General features: G+C 48.9%; 2 protein-coding genes and 1 long non-coding RNA gene across 10 annotated transcripts in view; 2 read left to right on the top strand and 1 right to left on the bottom strand.

Moving 5' to 3' along the window:
- Positions 1-198: 198 nt before the first annotated feature.
- Positions 199-23,336, bottom strand: part of GAMT (guanidinoacetate N-methyltransferase) — a 214,627-nt gene continuing 191,489 nt past the window's right edge. For 2 of the 3 annotated variants that reach the window (XM_081178031.1, XM_081178032.1), the window contains exons 2-7: positions 10,646-10,843; positions 7,069-7,214; positions 5,127-5,190; positions 3,630-3,697; positions 861-971; positions 199-549 (exon numbers count right to left, since the gene is read on the bottom strand). In XM_081178031.1, coding sequence (XP_081034157.1) covers positions 412-549; positions 861-971; positions 3,630-3,697; positions 5,127-5,190; positions 7,069-7,214; positions 10,646-10,843 — 725 coding nt within the window. In that variant the 3' untranslated portion in view covers positions 199-411. Of the gene's footprint in view, positions 550-860; positions 972-3,629; positions 3,698-5,126; positions 5,191-7,068; positions 7,215-10,645; positions 10,844-12,081; positions 12,237-23,336 lie in introns of those variants that run through there. The other variant, XM_081178030.1, reaches the window with a different exon arrangement.
- LOC308577796 lies at positions 978-3,173 on the top strand. The gene is made up of 2 exons (XR_014003695.1): positions 978-1,725; positions 2,079-3,173. It is a non-coding gene; the product is annotated as an uncharacterized lncRNA (long non-coding RNA).
- Positions 12,787-23,336, top strand: part of DAZAP1 (DAZ associated protein 1) — a 53,425-nt gene continuing 42,875 nt past the window's right edge. For 3 of the 6 annotated variants that reach the window (XR_014003644.1, XR_014003645.1, XM_081177922.1), the window contains exon 1: positions 12,791-13,176. Coding sequence is in view for 4 of the 6 variants with exons in the window: in XM_081177922.1 (XP_081034048.1) it covers positions 13,145-13,176 (32 nt within the window). In the remaining 2 variants the exon portion in view is untranslated. Of the gene's footprint in view, positions 13,177-23,336 lie in introns of all 6 variants that reach the window. The other 3 variants (XM_081177923.1, XM_081177920.1, XM_081177921.1) reach the window with 3 other exon arrangements.

Below are 23,336 nucleotides of genomic sequence, written 5' to 3'. Positions count from 1 at the left end.
CAAATCAGACCAGAAGCCCATCTATCTACAAGGGCCGGCAGGGGCTGTGTGGGGTCTGCAGGCAGAGAAGGGTCTACCGCAGCCCTGCTTATGGAGACGCCACCGGAGGGATCGATCCACAGACCTTCTGCATGCATTGCTCTGCCGCCAAGCTACACCCAGTTTGCCGTTCGGCAGAGATGAAAGGAGACAAGGCAATGTGGAAAAGAATTCTCTTGATCGACAGAACAGATTGCAATTTTTTGGGCTAAAGGTCTCGTGTCCATGTGCCCGGAGGCTCGAAAAACGAGAGGCCATCTCCCTCCCCGATTTCTGTTTGGCCGCAAAAGAGCGGACCGTCTCGGCTGCTCCTGCTGCGGTCAGCATGCCCTTCCTCAGAGAGCTGGCCGGTGGGGGAACGGGCTGGCAGCTCTACTTGATGAGGGCGGGAGTGATCATTTTGGGGAAGGAGTAGTATCTGCAGTCGGACGGAGGGACGAGGTCCATGACGGCCGTGTGGATGTTCTCCTTCTTGAAACCGGCCTCCACCAGGTGCTCCACCTGCGTTTCCTAAAATGCGGGAGGAAAGCGCCTTGAGGAGACTTTAAACCACACAAGACACCCGGTTGTAAAGAACCAGCAATTTGAATGCACTATGAGCATCCGACACCAGAGGGTGCCAGAGAGCAGAGAATTTCAAAACGCAGTTTTCCTTGGGGTTTTTTTTTTTCTTATAACGATCCAAGGAAGAGGAATGACGATGAAAGCCGTTTAAATCTATGGGGTGGGTCTACTTGTGGGAGGCAGACTAGAATTCGCACGGACACAGAGCTCTTGTTCCCTGGCCTCCACCCGCCTGCAAAGCCCTCCCTCGCCCTCACCTGAAACATCTTCTCGATGTCCGAATATTTGTTCTTGAGGAGGTCTCCCCAAGAGGTCAGGTTGCAGTAGGTGAGGACCCCTCCGGGCTTCAGGAGGCGGTAAGCATGGCCCTGCAGGAAAGTGGGGAGGGATGGGAGTTATGGCAGACTTTGTGGGACTCTTTCCCCCCAGGACGCCTTGCTGGGGATTTTTGTCCTGGAAAGGTTGGGGGTCCCTGCTGGTTGCATCCCCGTATCTGAAGTTAGGAAAAAAGCCCTGCTCCTTTTCCCTTATGGGGTACCCAAGAGCCTATACAGAGTGCTTTTGTAGGTTCTCTGTTGGTAAAAGGACCCCTGACCATTAGGTCCAGTCGTGACCGACTCTGGGGTTGCGGCGCTCATCTCGCTTTACTGGCCGAGAGAGCCGGCGTACAGCTTCCGGGTCATGTGGCCAGCATGACTAAGCCGCTTCTAGTGAACCAGAGCAGCACATGGAAATGCCGTTTACCTTCCCACCGGAGCGGTACCTATTTATCTACTTGCACTTTGACGTGCTTTCAAACTGCTAGGTTGGCAGGAGCAGGGACTGAGCAACGGGAGCTCACCCCGTCATTGCAGGGATTCGAACCGCCGACCTTCTGATCGGCAACTCCTAGGCTCTGTGGTTTAACCCACAGCACCACCCGCGTCCCTTAACCGCGTCTGTTGGTAGGAGAAAATAAAAGAGGCAAACCAGAGCATATTGAGAAGCAAAGCAGCTAGTAAGCCTGATCTTTTATTAAAGCTGTTGCAACAGGGAGAGAGGTGGAGGACCCAGGACAAAGGTGTGCAAGCCCTTATATGGACTTTTGCACTGCCCACCCTGGAGCCCAAGACTAAGGTAAAGGTAAAGGTACCCCTGCCCGTACGGGCCAGTCGTGTCCGACTCTAGGGTTGTGCGCTCATCTCACTTAAGAGGCCGGGAGCCGGCGCCGTCCGGAAACACTTCCGGGTCACGTGGTTAGCGTGACGAAGCTGCTCTGACGAGCCAGCACCAGCGCAGCACACGGAAACGCCGTTTACCTTCCCGCTAGGAAGTGGTACCTATTTATCTACTTGCACTGGTGTGCTTTCGAACTGCTAGGTGGGCAGGAGCTGGGACCGAAAGCAGGAGCTCATCCCGACGCGGGGATTCGAACCGCCGACCATACGATCGGCAAGTCCTAGGCACTGAGGTTTTACCCACAGCGCCACCCCCAGAACATCATACATACATCACAGAAGGGGTGTAGCCCAAGACCAACCCCCAGTACATAAGAGAAGAGGCGGACTACAACAGAAATCTGAGTGCGTTGTTTTTATCCGGTTTGCCAGGTTACCTGATTGGATTACCTGGGCATCCTGGCCACTCTTTTGTTATGATGACTACTCAGTTCCTGAATCCAGGTCACAGGCTCACCCTATTCATACCTTAAATGTGCCCTTGAGACAGGATTTGTGAGCAAAGAGACAGGGGGGGAGGCTCCCCGTTTCCTTTGACCTTGCAGAGAAATATCTGAGGTCATTTGGGAGAGACAAAATGGTTTCAGGACTTTTTTCTGTACTGTTTTCAGACATGCGGTTTGTGTGTGTGTGTGTGTGTGTGTGTGTGTGTGTGTGTGTGTGTCAGTCAGGCTTCCTCAACCTCAGCCCTCCAGATGTTTTTGGCCTACAACTCCCATGATCCCTAGCTAGCAGGACCAGAGGTCACGGATGATGGGAATTGTAGTCTCAAAACGTCTGGAGGGCCAAGTTTGAGGAAGCCTGATATAAAGCCTTAAAATTCTTGTAACAAGAGGAAGAATGGAAGATGGGCCCCTCCACCTTCTGCCCTGAGCAAACCCACAGTTCATTTTGACTGCCTTTTGGGGGGGAGCCTTGGCTGCATTGAATGCACGCATGCAAGAGAGAGAAAGTGATGCATGCGTGTCTGCAGTGCGCACGAGTAACTGCTGCAGGTCCACCTATTTCCCCCGGCTCTCGGGAAAGTTCCCTGCTTTTTTGTCCCATGCCACAACAGCATTGCGGTTGCCTTTTCGGAGAAAGAAACGGGTACCGGGAGAGCTGGACCACCACAACCATTTATTATTATTATTATTATTATTATTATTATTATTATTATTATTATTATTATTTCAGTTTCCATTTATTAAATTTAGAAAAACTGGCAGCCATGATTTAAGACTTTCGAAAAGAAAGAAGGACAATAAACGGAAAACAGATTAAAACCCGCATCACATGATTTCAGCCAGTGCCGGATTTACGTATAAGCTAAACCAGCTATAGCTTAGGGCCCCGCTCTCTTGGAGACCCCCCCCCCCAATATACTTCTTCTTAATTGTATTTCAGTTACTTGGATAAAATACATATTTTGTTATGTGGCTTTAGATACCTATTAGGTCCATAAATTACCATATAGCATGTATTCAACACAAAAAAGAGTGACAATTTGTTGTTGACAAAGGACAGCTGGGCGTATAAAGGGCCCCGTTTCCTTCAGTAGCTTGGGGCCTCATCAAACCTAAATACGGCCCTGATTTCAGGCTATATTCGCGGCTGCCGTGCTGAGCTCCTGGATTTCAAAACTGACCACCCTGCAATCGCCAGCGACAAAGGGAAAGCCACAATCCCTGTTGCTACCTTCCCAGGAACTGCCAGGGAGCGCTCAAAAAATACTCTTGATCATTCCTGCCCTGAAGGCTTTGCTTTTGGGCTTGCGATATTTCTTTAGGAAGAAATACCTCGCTTTTTGCAACTGCTGTCGTGCCTTACCTTGATGAAGCTGAACTGGTGAGTGTGCCAGGTTTCGGCCGAGAGAGGGTACGTGTCATAGAGGATTCCTGGAGGTTGCAGGAAAGAAACAGGAAAACAGAAGAGGTTACTTTGCAAACTTACGAGTCTCCCGCACCTCCTAAAGCAAAAGGTGGACTTCTTTATTCCAGAGGTGGGGAACATCTGGCCCCCAGACGATGCTGAGATACAGCTCCCATCAGCCAAAACAAGCATGGCCAATGGCAAGGTAGGATTGGGAGTTCATAAAAATCAGAGATGATTTTTAAAAATTGGGATAATAATAATTGTTGTTGTTGTTTATACCCCACTCATCTGGCTGGGTTTCCCCAGCCACTCTGGGCGGCTCCCAACAGAATATTAAAAATATGATAAAGCATCAAACATAAAAAACTTCCCTGAGCAGGGCTGCCTTCAGATGTCTTCTAAAAGTCAGGTAGTTGTTTATTTCCTTGACATCTGGTGGGAGGGCGTTCCACAGGGCGGGCACCACCACCGAGAAGGCCCTCTGCCTGGTTCCCTGTAACCTCATGTTTCACAATGAGGGAACCGCCAGAAGGCCCTCGGAGTTGGACTTCAGTGTCTGGGCTGGACGATGGGGGTGGAGACGCTCCTTCAGGTCTACTGGGCCGTTTAGGGCTTTCAAGGTCAGCACCAACACTTTGAATTGTGCTTAAAAACATCCTGGGAGCCAATGTAGGTCTTTCAAGACCGGTGTTATGTGGTCTTGGCGGCTGCTCCCAGTCCCCAGTCTAGCTGCCGCATTCTGGATTAGCTGTAGTTTCTGGGTCACCTTCAAAGGCAGCCCCACGGAGAGAGCATGGCAGTAGTCCAAGTGGGAGATAACCAGAGCATGCACCACTCTGGAGAGACAGTCTGTGGGCAGGGAGGGTCTCAGATGGAGCTGGTAGACAGCTGCCCTGGACACAGAATTGACCTGCGCCTCCATGGACAGCTGTGAGTCCAAAATGACTCCCAGGCTGCGCACCTGGTCCTTCAGGGGCACAGTGACCCCATTCAGGACCAGGGAGTCCTCCATACCTACCTGCCCTCCCAAAACTGTACAGCAAATACAACAGGAACTGGGTGCGAATTAATGGATACACAGTAAGAAAAGAATTGTGGGGGTTTCATTTTAATATATGATCACAGCAGAGAGACTCTTGTGCGGAAGACAGAAAGACTTACTATTGCCTTATTCTGGAATTCAAAACCATTTCTGCCTCCAACCAGGAGGCAGAACGTAGCTTCCATTGATGGCCTTTCCCCTCCATGAATTTGTCTAATCCCCTCTTAAAGCCATCCAAGTTGGCCCTGATTGCCTACTGAGGCAAGGAGTTCCACAGTTTGCGTGGGGCGAATAAGGGCTTTATTTGACCCGTCCTGAATCTCCCAGCTTGTTCAGCTTAATTGGACGCCCACCAGTTCTGGGGTCCTGAGAGAAAGGGAGGAAACCTTTTCATCGGGTCTCCTGCTTACCGTTGAAATGTTCTTCGGGCAAGGTGGGGACGACGTCCTCCCACAACCCCTTCAAGGGGACGACCTTGGGACCAGAGCAGAGGAGAGGAGGTTAATGACTGACCACTCCACTGACACAGCAGCTGGGAATCAGCTTAACCTGCTTTGGTTCTTTGGGTCAGAGAGCAAAGAAGACTCAAAAGAAGAAATAAAATTGAAGCAGAAAAACATTATTAAAATTTGTACCTTGGTTTTCGAACAGCTTACCGTATTTTTTGCTCTCTAAAACTCACTTTTTCCCTCCTAAAAAGTAAGGGGAAATGTGTGTGCGTCTTAGCGAGCGAATGCAGGCTGCGCAGCTATCCCAGAAGCCAGAACAGCAAGAGGGATTGCTGCTTTCGCTGCGCAGCGATCCCTCTTGCTGTTCTGGCTTCTGAGATTCAGAATATTTTTTTTCTTGTTTTCCTCTTCCAAAAACTAGGTGCGTCTTATGGTCTGGTGCGTCTTATAGAGCGAAAAATACGGTGGTTCCTGAACGTTTTGGCTCCCAAATGCCGCAAACCCGGAAGTGACTGTTCCGGTTTGTGAACTATATTTTGGAAGCCAGATGTCCGATCGGCTGCAGGAGCTTCCTGCAGCCGATCGGAAACCGCGCTTGGGTTTCCGAACATTTTGGACTTCCAGAAAGGATTCTGTTCGACTTCCAAGGTACGACAGTACTGCCGTTAATCCACAAATTCAATCCCAGGCTTCTTGGTAGAGGGTGTGCCAGCCCCTCCCGGAATCGCGTCTACATTGCAAACTTTAAACCGCTTCGTCTTTTGCAGGTTAGGCCTGGGTGCGAAGGTGCATGGGAAAGAATGGATCCGATAAGGGCTTTCCCCCTCTAGACACAAACCTTGAAAAACCACTCTGAGTTTTTAAAATGAACCATGGAAAGGGAAGAAGGGAAGTCGTTCGATATTTCAAAGTAAAATGTTTATTTCAGATCGCAAAATTGAAAGTTTTATGAAAATCATCAAAAGGAAGAAAACCACTCTGAGTTATGTAGCTTCTGACTAAACATGAGGAAGGATTTACTGGGTGTGAGAGCCTTTTTGGCCGTGGAATGGGCTCCTTCAGAAGGTGATGGACTCCCCTTCTTTGGATGGTTTTAATATATCCTTAAAACAACAACGACTTCCCTTCTTCTCTTTCCATGGTTCATTCTGCACATCATACATCCCTGCATATTTTACAGAAAACTATACCATTCAGTATTCCATTATTATATACATCAGAATATTTGCACTGTTGAATTTATCTCAGTGCTACAAACATTTTCAGGTGTACACAATTATTACCCATATATTCAATAAACGTTTTAAGGGTGTTTCAAGTTGTAAAACAGAAAATTTTCTGTTTAACTTGAAACATTCGTTTTAACATCTTTAAAACGTTTATTGAATATATGGGTAATACCGTATTTTTTGCTCTATAAGACTCACTTTTCCCCTCCTAAAAAGTAAGGGGAAATGTGTGTGCGTCTTACGGAGCGAATGCAGGCTGCGCAGCTATCCCAGAAGCCAGAACAGCAAGAGGGATTGCTGCTTTCACTGCGCAGTGATCCCTCTTGCTGTTCTAGCTTCTGAGATTCAGAATTTTTGTTTTCTTGTTTTCCTCCTCCAAAAACTAGGTGTGTCTTGTGGTCTGGTGCATCTTATAGAGCGAAAAATATGGTGCTTGTGTATACCTGAAAATATGTATATATATAGAGAGAGAGAGAGAGTATATGTATATGTATATGTGTGTGTGTGTGTGTGTGTGTATATATATATGTGTGTGTGTATGTATATATATACACACACACACACATATACACACATACATACACACACACACGCACACACACACACGCACACACACACACACACACACACACCCCTCTATGACCTGATTCAGCCTTAGGGATCTTCTGACATACCTTGTGAGGCTGTGTTTTCGCCCACTCCTTCAGCCGCTGGAAGACGCCCTCATTGCACTCAATGATCCAGTGCTCCTCAATGTTGAACTCCTCGATTTTGGTGGCGGCGATCGCCATGCCGAAACCCACCTCCAGCACCCGGCCCCCTGAGTGCGACACACAACAGCAAGGAGGTCTGGTTAGCGGCCGTGACTCTTTGAGCAGACTAAGGAGACGGATTGAGGGTTAAATCTGCAGAGGGACATTTAAACCTCCTTTCCCACCTACGTGTGGGAGAAATAGAAAAAGTGAATGGGCTGCGAAGCCTTTTCAGTAGAGTCAAAGGCTCTTACATTTTGCAGCCTGCTAAAGCGCAGGAATAAGGCAATTACGGCTTTTAATGCCTTTTCTTTGGGGTCTGCTGACACCCCCCCCTTTCACCCCCCGTTGCATAGAATGAAGCACACTTTTTTAAGTAAGATAAACAAACCCAGCCAGATGGGCGGGGTATAAATAATAAAATTGTTGTTGTTGAACAAGAAGTTTACTTACAATTCAATGCAGGCAGCAAGTGCAGTACGAGCAAGAAAAAGTCTTGGGTCCGAAATTCAAAAGTCAGCTTCTAAATTGGCTGCCCCCCCCCCAACACATGCCTGATCAGTTTGGAAGCAGGGGTGCCAATTTGAATAAAATATCGGGGAGGCCCAGGTAAGACCCGCCCCGCATAATCAATCACAAGATGCGGAGCATGGACACCCTTTGAATGGCATTGCCTATCATCTGGGGGGGGGGAAGCATGCCCCCCTTAAATATTGCCAGAAACAAAAGTGCGTGGAACAAGTTTGTGTGTTGGCCTTCTGGCTAAACACGAGAAGGCCAAGGTTCACTGTTAACATATAAAGATGCTCTATCCAAGAGAATCATTCTTCCCTTAGGCTTATATTCCACGTCTCAGCCCGCAGCTGTCGGGAAAAGCCCAACCCCTGAATCGAACCCACAGACAAGTGTTTTTTTTAAAGGGGGAGATAGTTTGCAGAGTGGCTATTCTTAACTCTGCTGCAACACAAGGAGGTCTCAGGCAGGAAGACTTGGGGTGAGGGGCGGAAAAGGCTAAAGCACATTCCTTCACTGCTGCGCCCGCGTCCAATAATCCCTGGACTGTTAGCTAAAGGGTCTGGGAGTTGTAGCTCAAAACCACTAGAATTGCCTATATTACGCAAATCCACTTGAAAAAAAACACGTAGAGGTCATAGGTTGTATATTAACAATTGTAAAGTCATTTACTAGAAGCTACTTCTCAAAATTATAGGGACGCGGGTGGCGCTGTGGGTTAAACCACAGAGCCTAGGACTTGACGATCAGAAGGTCGGCAGTTTGAATCCCTGCGACGGGGTGAGCTCCCGTTGCTCGGTCCCTGCTCCTGCCAACCTAGAAGTTCGAAAGCGCGTCAAAGTGCAAGTAGATAAATAGGTACCACTCCAGCGGGAAAGTAAACGGTGTTTCTGTGCCCTGCTCTGGTTCGCCAGAAGCGGCTCAGTCCTGCTGGCCACATGACCTGGAAGCTGTACGCCGGCTCCCTCGGCCAATAAAGCGAGATGAGCGCGGTCACAACTGGACCTAATGGTCAGGGGTCCCTTTACTTTTACCTTACTTCTCAAAATTAGATGCAGCTTCTCATAACATCAAAGTCAGCATCGTGACATGACATATTAAAATGTAGCTTATTCAGTTAACCAAGTCCAGTATGTACAAAATGCGATTCCTATTTTGTCGGTCTAATTTATTCATCCTCTCTTGTATTTTTCTGTCTGGTGTATACCTTAGAAGAGAACCATGAAATAGTCTTGTAAGTGTCAAATGAAGACGATGAGGTTGGTAGATTTAAGAAACTGGCACTGGTAGAGTCACAGGTAGACAATAACTCCTGGATATTCCCCCGTTTCGCCCCAAGGGGCTTCCTCAACTGTGCATGGATCCAAATCATATAAACACAGATACCTTTTATGTTTCTTTGGGAGTTGTAGCACTGCAGGGCAAACTATATTTTCTGAGAATCCTCTGGAAAAACAATCTCTCAAAGGACCTGTTGATGGCATTTTACCATTGCACTGTGGAGAGCGTATTAACTTACGGTCTGTGTGTGTGGTTTGGGAGCTGCACGGCCAGGGGAAAAACAATGCTGTCCAGGGTTGTAAAGACTGCGGAGAGAATAATTGGGTGCACTCTTCCCACCTTGGATCAAATCTATGCTTCCAGGTGCCATAAGAAAGCGGCAGAGATAGTGCAGGATAGTACGCACCCCGGAAATGATCTTTTTCAGCTTCTGCCTTCTGGAAGAAGGTATATAGGGTTCTAAAGACCAGGACTAGCCGTCTGAGAAACAGTTTCTACGCAAATGCAATTCTGGTTCTAAACGCAGCATAAGGGGTCTCTATAGTATAGTGTATTTTAAAATGGGGTTTCAGAGTTTTTAGGGGTTTTTGAATGTTTTATGTAGTTTTTCAATTTCATTGTTCTGCATGGGACAATGACAATAAAGATATCGTATATTGTATATATCGTATAGTTCCCGGGGGTTTTCTTTTCCCCTTGGGTGGGAGCGGAATGTGCTTTAGGGTGTCGGTGCAGCCAGAGAGGGAACGTGTTGCCGCCAACGCTAGCCCTACTCGGAGGAGACCCACTAAAATTAATGGGCCTGACTAACTTTGGAGCATTCCTTCCAACGGGTCTACTCTGGGGCAGAGGTTATAGCTGGGTAGAACCCAGAGTCTTTCAGACAAGGAGTAGCTTAGGATAGGCTGGCAACGTTGAACCAGCAAGGGAATGTCAGGAGAGTCTGGCTGCAGGATCAAGCCAAAGGGAACCCCCTGGGCCAACATCCTATTCTCACGGGGGGGGGGGGCGCAAGTACAAGACCAACATTACCGCCTCCTTCCTGTGGCAGGGAGTTCCGTAGTTTAACCCTGAGTCATCTTTTCTTCCGCCTTTCCCGAATCTCGCAATATTCAGCTTTGTGGGATGTCCACCAGTTCTGGCCGCTACCGCGAAAGCGGGGAATTTGGAGCGCTGATGCACTACGGCAGCAACACCCCTTGAAGGTAGGCTTGCTCACAAACCTCCAATGACCACAACATTGCGATTTAGCGTGTCAGGCTGGCACCAGGGAGAGACCGGGTTCCTTTCTCCCAACACTTGGCCCTGAAGCGAACTGGGCTAACTTGCAAGCCAGCCACTGGCCTCTCAGCCTGGCCAGCCTTCGCAGGGTCGTTGCGTAGATTCAACAGGGAGAGAGAAAAACTGGAATGCAGCGAAACAAAACATACCGTCTTTTTTGCTCTGTAAGACTCACTTTTCCCCTCCTAAAAAGTCAGGGGAAATGTGTGCGCGTCTTATGGAGCGAATGCAGGCTGCGCAGCTATCCCAGAAGCCAGAACAGCAAGAGGGATTGCTGCTTTCACTGCGCAGTGATCCCTCTTGCTGTTCTGGCTTCTGAGATTCGGAATATATTTTTTCTTGTTTTCCTCCTCCAAAAACTAGGTGCGCCTTGTGGTCTGGTGCGTCTTATAGAGCGAAAAATACGGTAAATGCACCGTCCTACCTTTCGAAGCGGCCACGGAGGCGAGGGAATGCATGTAGGGGGTCTCCCAGCGCTCCATAACCGGCTTCCCCATGATCTGCAAGTGGGTGTCCGTTGTGTCATACCCTGCGGCCGCTTCTTTCCAGGAGGGCTTGCAGTTCTCCCCTTCCAGGAAAATTGGTTGGGCGGTTTCGGAGGAGGAAGTCATGTTGGCTGGAGCTGGAGAGGCAGAGAGAGAGAAAGAGAGAGCTGGAGATTTAACAGATCCCAGCAGGAACCCCTTTGGACTTTAAATAAGTTGGCTTTAAATAGATGAAGCTGGGGGGGGGGGTGAAAGGAAAACAGCTGACTCTGCATCTCAGGAGTGCTGAGTTGAAAAGGGAAGGGTGATTCCATGCCTCCCCCCCCCCTCTCATTTTGCAACGCCCATTTCCAAATGGGAAAGGAACGAGGGGACGCCTGCTGGATAACTCTTGCATGCACCCATCCAGTTCTGGATTTACGTATAAGCTAAATGAGCTGTAGCTTAGGGCCCCACTCTCTTGGGGGCCTCCAAAAAAAAATTAAAGGGAAAAAATGGATGTAAATTTTCAAAATATAAGATAAAAAACCAATAAAATAAAACCTGCATACAGCAACAGTGTTTTGTGCTGTGCAGACTCCTGTGATGCAAGTCATGGACTTGCTTGCCTGTTCCCTAAAATATCACTGGTTTGCTCCTTTCTATATATAGGGTGTCTGTATAGTTAAAGCCATGATTTCCCCAGTAGTGATGTATGGAAGTGAGAGCTGGACCATAAAGAAGGCTGATCGCCGAAGAATGGATGCTTTTGAATTCTGGAGCTGGAGGAGACTCTTGAGGGTCCCATGGACTGCAAGAAGATCCAACCTCTCCATTCGGAAGGAAATCAGCCCTGAGTGCTCACTGGAAGGACAGATCCTGAACAACAACAGGAATTCATTCATTTTTTTCTCCAAAATATAGTCGTCCCCCCCACAAGGTCTGAGGGACAGGGGACCGGCCCCCTGCTGAAAAAGTTTGCTGACCCCTGGTATAGGGTTTACTCTTGAGCCTTTTCTTCTCCCAAGATAAATAATAAATAATATAAATAAATATTAAGGTATAAATAAATTATTATTATTATTATTATTATTATTATTATTATTATTATGATCCCTGGCATGGGATTTGCCTTTGTCAGGGCTGCTGCACGCTTGGGTCGACGTCTCCATCAAGACCCCTCGAGGTTTTATTCATGGTCCATGTGAAATTTATTTGCTTATTTATTTATTTGCCCCAATATGCACCAGGTAAGTTATACTGGCCCTAAGGGCCGCATTTCACTCTGAGCAACTTTATGAGGGCCACCAGAGGCCAAATGAGCCAGGCAATAAATGCATTTTATTTTTTTTTACTTTTTCCCCCAGTAGGTTAGTTTCCATGCACAATCACGTACATGTGAGTTCAGGATAAAAGGTGTCTCTGAGCATGTACAGAGTGCCTCATTTCCTACTAAAAGGCATTTTGTGGGAGGCTGGCACCAAAAGCTTCTTTTCCTTCCCCCTTAGAATCTATTTAATCCTCTTAAAACAGACATTCCCTCCCTCACACAAATGGCCTGAAAACTTTTCCTATAATAATTCCATTCTCCTCCCCTCAGCCCAACGGACTACAACCCCCATGAAGCCTTGCGGCGGCAAAATACGCTACGTTTCCTCAGCGCATGCGCACCTTTCTCCTCTAACCCTTTCTCTTCCTGACCCCTCAGGCGGGCGCAAAGACGTGCTCTGCGTGCGAGCGGCTACAAACTACACTTCCCATCATCCTTTAGGAAGGCGAGACGTTTTCTCCGCCTACATTAACGAATTATATTTTTCAAAAAACTACACCTCCCATAATGCCTTTCGCGAATAAACCCACCTTGACGAGCAACGCGCGTGCGCACCGCCTCTTCCTCCCTTCAGCTACCCGCGTCGCCCTCCCGCCCCTGCGGTAAACCCCGTTTAGAACTCAGCCAATGGCGAATAGTGGGTGGAGCGTAGAAAGGAAAAGAAAGCCAGCGGTCTCCGCCTCCTCGCGCTTTGGCGCAAGCGCAGTGCGGCGCTGTCCGGCCGGGAGCGGCGGTTGGCGGCCGCAGGGAAACGGAGGGGCGAGGGCGCGCGCGTGTGCGTGCGTGCCGCTTGCGCATGCGCGCGACGCCCGCTGGCTGCTGCTTGGTCGCCGGGGCCCTCTTGTGTGAGGTAAAATAGGAAAAGCCCCGAGAGAAGGAAGAGGAGGAGAGGCGGCGGTGGCGGAAGAGGAGCCGGAGAGGAAGGAAGGCAAGAAGGAGAGAAGAGAAGAGAGAGAAAGCCGCCTCAGCAGCAGCCACAACCGCCGCCGCCGCCTCCTCCTCTCTCCCCCCCCCTCACACCCCGCTCGGGTTCACCTCAGCGCCGGAGGAGGAAGCAGAAAGAGGCAGCGGCGAGAGAGGAGGAGGCGGAGGGGCAGCCGAGCGGGCCCAGGGCCTTCGCGCCCCCGCCATGAACAGCGTGGGGAGCGCCGACGAGATCGGGTAAGGGAGGGGGGAAGGCCCTGTCACGTGTGGGGGGGGCAGGGCGTGGGGGGGAAGTGGGGGTCACGGGGAGGACACCCCCCCTCTGTTTCCACATAGTAGCCCTGCTGTAAGGGAAGGGGGGAAAAGAGGGAGCCCCCCAAAGACCACACTTGGGGGGAAGTGGGGGTCACGTGGAGGACACCCCCCTCTCCCTCTGTTTCCACATAGTAGCCCTGTTGTAAGGGAAGGGGGGAAAGAGGGAGCCCCCCCCAAAGACCACACTTACTATTTAGGGGGAAGGCCCTGTAACGTGGGGGGAAGTGGGGGTCACGGGGAGGACACCCCCTCTTCCTCTGTTTCCACATAGTAGCCATGTTGTAAGGCAAGAAAGGGAGCCCCCACCTCCCCCCAAAAAGACCACACTTGGGGAGAAGTAGGAAGGCCCTATCACGTGTGGGGGGGGCAGGGCGAGGGGGGGAAGTGGGGGTCACGGGGAGGACACCCCCCCTCTGTTTCCACATAGTAGCCTTGCTGTAAGGGAAGGGGGGGAAGAGGGAGCACCCCCAAAAAAAGACATCGCTTACTATTTAGGGGGAAGGCCCTGTCACGTGGGGGGAAAGTGGGGGTCACGGGGAGGACACCCCCCTCTTCCTCTGTTTTCACATAGCGCTGTTGTAAGGGGAGGGGGGGAAAGAGGGAGCACCCCCCCAAAAAAGAACACACTCACTATTTAGGGGGAAAGGCCCTGTCACGTGTGGGGTGAACAGGGCGAGGGGGGAAGTGGGGGTCACGGGGAGGACACCCCCCCTCTGTTTCCACATAGTAGCCCTGCTGTAAGGGAAGGGGGGAAAGAGGGAGCCCCCCCCCAAATGACCACACTTAGTATTTAGGGGAAGGCTCTGTCACGTGGGGGGAAAGTGGGGGCCACGGGGAGGACACCCCCTCTTCCTCTGTTTCTACATAGTAGCCTTGTTGTAAGGGAAGGAAAAAAGAAGGAGACCCCCCCCCCAAAAAAGACCACACTCTCACACCTTATTCCTGTTTGGGTGAGACAGGTCTCAGCCCCTTCTCTTCTTTACCTGTCTTTCTCTTTTTTTATCCTGGATGTTGAGGGATTTCTTGGATTTGGCTGGAGAAGAGAGTGACCTCTCTATCCCCACCCCCAACAGAGGACCCTGCAGTGAAAAGGAAGGGCCTTTCTCCCCCTTCGCAACCACCCTCCTTGCCGCTTTCCCCCTTCCATCTCTCTCTGCGACAAGAGCCATAAATTTTGGGGAGGGGGCTGACGATCAGCAAGCAGGGCTGCTGAAAGTCAACCACCTAATGTTCATTTTTCCTTTATTTTGAATCTTTCTCTTTAGTTTCAGATCTTTCTCTCCCCCAGAGCTCAGGAAGAGGTGGGGAGGGAGGAAGCTGGGTTAACCTCCCTACTTTTTCAGCTATGAGGCAGGAGTTTCTCCAAAGGAAACCTCCCCCCCTGCCCCCGCGGCCAGCACACACTTCTCTGTACCCTCTATCCCTTGTCTCTCTTACCCCCTCTGCACTGCAGGGCAAGGTGGGTCAAGGTGTCTTAACTCTTCTCTATTTTGGGGGTGGGGTTGAAGTTGAGGGCTTGGGAGAGGGTCAGTTTTGGGGGGGGGTTGTGAGAGGAGCTGCAAGAAACTCTAACGAAAGGCATCCTCCCTCCGTCTATCTCCAACCTTTCTCTGTGCCAAAAGGATGAGCTATTAATTAGGGTGGGTTGGATTCAAAATAATAATGGGTGGGCACTGTGGGGGTTAAGGCCACAGAAGGTGAAAGAGAGCATGGGGTGGGAGTCGTTATATCAGCAGAGCCATGGGGTGGGGGAGCTAAGTGCACAAATGGATTTCAGAAAAAACGAGAACCTTGCTTGGTCTGTTGCACCCAAAGCCCCGCTTTCCACATTACTGAACCAGGTGCTTCCAGAAAGCCCATATGGCACCGTCCTGCCTTTAAACATGGAGGAGGGTTCTCTCTAGGGGGCTGTTGGTCTGTGATTGCTACTTTGCAGATAAGCGAATGGGGATTTGGAGCACAACCTCCAATGGAGAGGTGGCTGCTGTTGGGATTTGAGACCCCAGTCGGTGGGTTGTATCAGACTAGAGGGCTCCCAGCAGATACGCAGAGATCTGTCTCCTGGATTATTGGACGGTGGAGCAGACATGGCAGCGAAAGGTTCTTTCAGCATACTGTATGCTTTTATATGGTTGAGGCACTGGACTTGTTCCTTTCCTGGGCTCCATTCCTTCCAAAACACACAGGGAGGTGATTCAACTGTTGAGGACGTGTGTTGGTGCATATAGTGATAACACTGTTGGGGGTAATACTTGTCAGGTGCTCTTAAATTACTCCTTAGGTAATATGTGGATATAGATCGAGATTGTAGTGAGATTGTGGGCTCATGTCCAGCTCCCTAATCAGTTCAGAGGCCCAGGCCATTTGTTGCCCTCTGGCATGCGTTTTGGGGTTCCTCTCACAACACACACACCCCAAACCCCCACATCCTCTGACATCCTGCTTGCGGCCTTTTGGGTGATGGGTTTCTAGCTCGGCAGTACAAATCTAAGGCTGTGGAGCAGCTGGCAGCTTGCACCTGGCTATGCAGCTGGGGCACAAGGTCATCAGGCTGGGATCTGCGGCAGCTCCAGTGTCTCCCTTGTGAAGAGCTCCAATTATTATTTGAGGTCCCTCTGCACACTTTGTGAGGGAAGGTGGGCATTGGTTGCTGAACCATGCTCCTCCTTGTCCCTTGTGACCCTATACAAGCCATCATATTTGGACTTTTGCTCCTGAAACAGTCTCTCTCGTGCCTCTTAAGTCCCCTTCCTGCAGTTGAAGGAGGTTGAGAACCTGTGTAGGACAAGAACACTGGTGATTCATCAATGCTACCCCTTGATGCATGGAGCTTGCCCCTCTTGTGTTGAGCACGGCTGGCAAAGGCACGGCTTTGCTTTCAGCCTCTGAGGCCGAGGCAGCCCACACTGGAGGAGGGATAAAGGCTTAAAAAGAAGATTCTCTTTTGTATCTCGTTTTTTACTTCTCTGCCACATGCAGATAAGACCTCCTGGGGTGCCCAACGTGCCTTTATATTTCTTGTTCCCGGGCAGATTTCCACAGATCAATTTCCATCCTGGGAATGGCTGAATTTGAAGGGGGGGGGTTTACTTTTGTAAAGCCTTCTAAGGGATTTCATGCTTTTAATCTATAACCTCAAAATAGCTCACTGGTTGAGTCTTTGTATATGTCGTCCTTAGTCACCGTGCTCCAAATGTTGAACAGCGATGTCTGCAGTACAGTATGTAGGAAAAGAGCTGGGGGAATATATCTAAGCCCTAGCTCACTCAGCTGCCATTCTATAGGAAATAAGCATACATAGCCTGAAATCGAAGAAACTTTACCATGCTGAAAATGGAAAAGATGCTTAAAACCAGCAACTATAATATTTAGATTACGCCTCCATACATTGCTTCACATTTAGTTTAATATCAAGCAGTTTGATCATAAAGTTTCTTCTACTATCAGGCCCATGCTTAAGAGGTAAAGGTAAAGGTACCCCTGCCCGAACGGGCCAGTCTTGACAGACTCTGGGGTTTGTGCGCCCATCTCACATCTATTGGCCGGGGGCCAGCGCTGTCCGGAGACACTTCCGGGTCACGTGGCCAGCGTGACAAAGCTGCATCTGGCGAGCCAGCGCAGCACACGGAACGCCGTTTACCTTCCCGCTGGTAAGCGGTACCTATTTATCTACTTGCACCCGGGGGTGCTTTCGAACTGCTAGGTTGGCAGGCGCTGGGACCGAGCAGCGGGAGCGCACCCCGCCGCGGGGATTCGAACCGCCGACCTTTCGATCGGCAAGCCCTAGGCGCTGAGGCTTTAGCCCACAGCGCCACCCGCGTCCCTATGCTTAAGAGGTACGGCATGCAAAATGAGGATGGTGGCAAAAGTATAAGCATTATGCCAGGGTTGCAAGTAGACAGTCATCTGAATACTTTTTGGGATGTGACAAGAAGAATGGCTCGTCCTTTGGGTTCTACTCATTGGGAGGATTTCTGCTCTGTGAGTTGTGAAGCATTTTCTCATCAAAGTCTACCTTTTCCTTGAGTCTTACACCATCCCTCATAAAGCTAATTCATATTCCCATCTGAAATGCACTTAAAGACATTCATTCCTTGCAAGCTCTTTCCTTGTAGTGTGTTGCTAAGCCGCTGTTGACATTTCTGCTTTAAGTGTCTTGAGGTTGGGCCCTGTCTTTGTTACTTGGTAAAGCATCAAGTACGTTGTTGCTGCTGCAGTAATTTTTAAAAGAAAAATACTGATAAGCTATACTGCCTTACCATTGTCAGAGTAGCACTCAAGGTGGCAGGAAACAAGCTGCTTCTATCAGCCTTGTTCATATGAGCTGAATTTTAAATTTTTAAACTGAGCTGTGAAACCTCAGGTGAAAAATATGACTCCCTTTTTCCCTCCTAAAAAGTAAGGGGAAATGTGTGTGCATCTTACGGAGCGAATGCAGGCTGCGCAGCTATCCCAGAAGCCAGAACAGCAAGAAGGATTGCTGCTTTCACTGCGCAGCGATCCCTCTTGCTGTTCTGGCTTCTGAGATTCAGAATATTTTTTTTCTTGTTTTCCTCCTCCAAAAACTAGGTGCGTCTTGTGGTCTGGTGCGTCTTATAGTGTGAAAAATACGGTAACTGAAATGCCCAAATGTTCTTAGCAGTCACCTATGACCAGTGCAAATCCACTTCAGGCAACAATGCAGTAAATACTTTTATTTTTAAAAGGCATACAATGACTAAAATAGCTAAGTGTAGACCACCTATGTCAGTGGTAAGGAACCTGTGGTCCTCCAGATGTTGGACTACAATCTCAGTCCGCCTCAGCCAGCATGGCCAGTGGTCAGGGATGATGGGAGTTCATCAACATCTGGAGAGCCATAGGTTCCCTGTTATTGGTCTAGGTCAAGGTATATGCGGCTGGACAAGCAACCTGTAGACCCATTGCAAGTGGGACTGGATTTCCTCTAGACTTCATAAAGATTCAATGAATGCTCTTTGCTTGTTGGCCTAACAAGTGCTAGATCCTGATGCCAGTTAGCAACAGCAAAATTCTCAGCGTTATGGGTGCTGTCGATTCTGGGTGTCCTCGCAGCACTTATAAAATTCTAATAGCAAATGGGTTTTTTTAATTTCCTGATCCTGTGGAATGTGGCACAGTAAATGTGGCCACAATAATCTGTGTTGTTTTAATAAATTGGATTTGTAAGCTTATTTGTAGCTTGCTCATTATTTGTGGTTTCATAGGAAACTGTTTTCCTTCTGTGGTGAAGAGAAAGATAATGCAGTAGGAATGGGCTGATTTTAGGCACAATGGCAGAGCTTGGTTTGCTTCTGAGAGAGAGAGAGAGCCTTCAAGGAGCTTCTGATTTAATTTCGTTTGTTTGCTATGTTAGCAGGGCATCCCATAACATAAAGTTCTCTGGGTGACATACAGTAAATAAGTTATAAAAAAATTAAAATACAAAGTAAAACATGAAGCCATTCAAGAACAGCATCAACACAACACAACTTGATGCAACCCACCATTAAAAAACAGAGGTCTAAATTACTTAAGTAATTTTAAAGGGCTGGTTAGAAAAAAATGATATTCACCTGTCACCAGAAAGATCACGAAATTTTACTAGGCGAGTAGCTAGCGGCGTAGCATTGGTGGGGTCACAGGGGTGGTTGCTAGCGACGTAAATATTCCCAGGGGTGCAAAATTTCAAAAGAAAAAGAAGTAATAAATTTTAAAAGTAGTATGCCCTCCTTCTCACATTTAAATCTCCCAATGTCCTCTGCACGGGTTTTGGAAGGAACCCTGCTCCTGACCAATCCCCCATTCCATTCTCTGCCATGCTCAGTGCTCACGGGACGCCACGGCTGCTACTCGGGTATGTTGCTTAGCTTTTGCCCCTCAGTTCCCGCCTATCGATAGGCAAGCCGAGGATACTTGCCTTGCCCCGGGCTTTGGCAACCCATGTTACGCCACTGGGTGAGCCTTCCTGGGAAGGCTATTGCTTCACCAAATTGCCCTCTCCTCTCCTTGGTCGTTGCCTGCCTTGCTTTATTCAGCAGGGACAGTTGGAACAGGCCCTCCAAAGAGGATCGTAAGGTGTGGGCAGGTATGTATGTGGCCTTCCAGGTCACTTAGTCTGAAGTTATTTAGAGCCTTAAAGGTTTAACTTGAGCACAGAAACAGACTAGATTAGCCCCAGTTAATCTTGCGGTGCTTTTCTTGACCAACTGCATCTTCCAGGCCATTTTCAGAGGCAATCCCACATCCATCTCAGGTAACAGAGCATGGGTGATTGTTGCCAAACTGTCTCCATCCAGGCAAGGTTGCAGCCTGCATACTGGCCGAATCTGATAAAAGGCGCTTGTGCTGCTGCTGCTGCTGCATCCTTGCCCTTCTTCCTCACCTCGTGCTCAGCAATTGCATCCTTTCCTGGAAGTAAAGGAGGGACAGAATTGCCATGCACACAGAGCGAGGAGAGGGAGCGCGCAAGCCCAAGACTCCTTTAAGGCTCTCCTTTGGAGAGCCAGTGTGGTGTAGTGGTTAAGAGCGGTAGACTCATAATCTGGTGAACCGGGTTCGCTTCTCCACTCCTCCACATGCAGCTGCTGGGTGACTTTGGGCTAGTCACACTTCTTTGAAGTCTCTCAGCCCCACTCACCTCACAGAGTGTTTGTTGTGGGGGAGGAAGGGAAAGGAGATTGTTAGCCACTTTGAGACTCCTTAGGGTAGTGATAAAGCGGGATATCAAGTCCAAACTCCTCCTCCTCCTCTTCTTCCTCTTCTTCTTCTTCTTCTTCTTCTTCTTCTTGGATTGCATCTAGCCTGGAGAAAATTCCCTATGGCCATTAAAACTATTTATTTATTAAATTTCTATCTCGGCCTTCCAGCGGAGCCCAAAATAATCCAAGGGAGCGAGAGCCTATAAATAATACGGATTGCTTTTCTGTGCTTTGCTACCCTGTTCCTCGGGGCTTTCAGTTAGGTATGTAGAAGTACCTGTTCCTTGTTGTTGCTGTTGTTAGTAGCATTTTGTTTTAGCATTAAGGAAAGTGTTGCTTAAAATGAAGGGTCAAGCAAACCCGGTTCCCCACGGCATAGGAGATGAGCTGCTGGTAAAATAGTTAAGATGGCAGTGACCGAGCGCTGGAAGATGAGAGGTTTTGTTGGAACGGTTTGGTGCAAGGTAGCTTGCTTCTCTCGTGGTCTGTTTATTTATTTATTTCTCCATGCCATCTTCAGGCTGCAGCGGCGGTTTGTTCTGCATTTGCTCAGTGTACCAGAATCCCATCTAACACAAAGCCAAAGGCCAAAACTGTCTTAGCTTGTGGCAATCTATGGAGCTGTGTATAAATAGCCACACTTTATTTACATACAGCTGCTCTGCTTGACCTCAGAAAACCCTGCACTTTTCTTTTTTGCCTGAATATTTGTCAAGGTGGCCAGAAATAATTTACAATAGAGCTGGAAGACTGAAAAGATTTCAAAGTCCCTCCTCCTTGCAGAAAGATGCTTGGCTTAGGATATGTTTTGAGGCGGGGGTGGGGTGGGCATTACAGTAATTTTAATGGAAATGTTGGCTGCTCTGAGCCCCTTCAGTAAAAGGGGGGAAATGGGATTTAATGTGTTAGGGAACATGCCAGAGCAGGGTCAGGGACAAGTAAAACCAACCCCATATCCATAGTTTGTCATTTATTGTCATTTCTGTTGGGTGACCTTGCACCACTTGCAACATCTCAGCCTCAGTTCTTTGTAACATGGGAATCTTAATGCTCTCTACCTTTCCAAATTTTTGCAAGTCAATGAGAATGGGAAAGCGTTTTGTATGTGGAAAAGATTCCTAGCGTCAACATCCTCAAATTGCCTTAGCCCTCTAGAATGAGAGTGCTTCGTCAATGGACTATATTTCAGCACGTGAACTTCCTTGCATGCAAGTTGTTTTAGTCACACACACCTGACATCCAAGAATTAAGCTGCGCCCCTCCAGTGTAGCCATTAGTTCCACACAAGTTGCCTCTCCCCCTTTCATTGGTGAATAATAGGGTGCCTCTCAAGTATTCATTAGACCTGTGCGGTTGGGATTGTGCTTGGGCATCTCTTGATGCCTGCTTCAGCCAAGCTTGTGATAAGATTGTGGGTGAGTGCTGGAGTCCTGCCTTGCTAACAGTGGTGGTGACATCTCTCGGTATTGATATCCCTGGAAAGCCCTCCTCCGTAGGCACACTCTGTGCTTTCTGCACAGCCATTGATGGGCACTGCGCATTATTAAAGCGAGCCAAAACACTTGGAGCGGTATTCATGCGTTTGCACGGAAAGCTGCCCTAAACTCTGCACTAGTTTTTAAAAAAAGGAAAGTTCTTTTTGTTGGATGTCTGTTTTCCCAGTGGTAGATTTCAAGAGCTCGGATAAACCTGAATTTGTCTGATCTTAAGCAAGGACTGGGATGCGGGTGGCGCTGTGGGTTAAACCACAGAGCCTAGGACGTCGATCAGAAGGTCGGCGGTTCAAATCCCCGCGACGGGGTGAGCTCCCGTTGCTCAGTCCCTGCTCCTGCCAACCTAGCTGTTCGAAAGCACACCAGTGCAAGTAGATAAATAGGTACCACTCCGGTGGGAAGGTAAACGGTGTTTCCGTGCGCTGCTCTGGTTCGCCAGAAGCGGCTCAGTCCTGCTGGCCACATGACCCAGAAGCTGTACGCTGGCTCCCTCGGCCAATAAAGTGAGATGAGCTTCGCAACCCCAGAGTCGGCCACGACTGGACCTAATGGTCAGGGGTCCCTTTACCTTTTAAGCAAGGGCTTGCCTTCCCTCCCCATAGTGGTCCAAATCAGTCTGTTCATTGGATTCCACAAACTGTAGAAATGTGGGAAGGGGCCATATATGTAGCTCAGTGCTCAAACATCTGCTTTGTGCAGAAAAGGCCCCGGTTCATTCTCCACCAGCGTCCCCAGGTATCGCTGGGAATGCCCCTGCCTGAAAAACCCTGGAGAGCCGCTGTTGCCAGATAGTGAAGACAGTACTGAGTTAGATGGCCCCATGATTTGACTTGTTATAAAGCAGCTTCCTATTCCTATTTTCCTGTTTGATTCCTACGTGCAAAGATGTGGAGCTTTTAGGTGACTGCGCTGTGGGTTAAACCACAGAGCCTAAGACTTGCCGATCAGAAGGTCGGCGGTTCGAATCCCCGCAATGACGGAGTGAGCTCCCGTCGCTCGGTCCCTGCTCCTGCCAACCTAGCAGTTCAAAAGCACGTCAAAGTGCAAGTGGATAAATAGGTACCACTCCAGCAGGAAGGTAAACGGCGTTTCCGTGTGCTGCTCTGGTTCGCCAGAAGCGGCTTGGTCATGCTGGCCACATGACCCGGAAGCTGTACGCCGGCTCCCTCAGCCAATAAAGCGAGATGAGCGTCGCAACTCCAGAGTCTGCAACGAGGGGACCTAATGGTCAGGGGTCCCTTTACCTTTACCTTAATTCTCCTGAAGATTTCCTCTTCAGCCCCATGTGAAATGATCTTGAGGCTGGGTTGAGTTTTAATACCTGGTGGTAAAGTTTTAACACCTGGAGCTGCTTCCTGCAAAGCTTACTTGATGGTAAAGCAGCAGCGGCAATAATAATAATAATAATAATAATAATAATAATAATAATAATAATAATAGAGTACTTTCCCCTGCCTCCACTTTCTGTTGTTGTCTATTCTGCCTGCATTAGAGATCATAGGAGCCTTGAAATCTTCCTTTACCAGGTCAGGCTATTTGTCCATCCTGCCCAGTGTTTTATACCCTGACAGGAAGGGGCTCAGAAGGGGCCTTTTACATCACCTGCTCCTGTTTAACTGGAGGTGTCAACCTGGATCGAACCTGGGTCACTCCACATGCAAAGCAAGCCTTAGACACTGGGTTCCAGTTCTACCTTCCTGGCGATACCAGCAGTGATGGAAGTTCACGATGCTATCATAAGTGTCCTGTGCACCAAAATTTCCCTCAAAGAACCTGTTGTTGCTCAGCTTCCCGTAGCACTCAGAACTAGCTTCCAGCGAGACTTGTCTGTCTGATGGCAACCATCCTTAGGGTGTGGCTCGCCTGCGGAGTAGATCCAGTTTTCTGGCTC

Source organism: Podarcis bocagei, assembly GCF_964188305.1.
Source record: "Podarcis bocagei genome assembly, chromosome: 18".
In the NCBI taxonomy this organism is placed as follows: domain Eukaryota; kingdom Metazoa; phylum Chordata; class Lepidosauria; order Squamata; family Lacertidae; genus Podarcis; species Podarcis bocagei.
The sequence above is the reverse complement of the archived record's forward strand: the minus strand, read 5'-3'. Positions and strand labels throughout refer to the sequence as shown.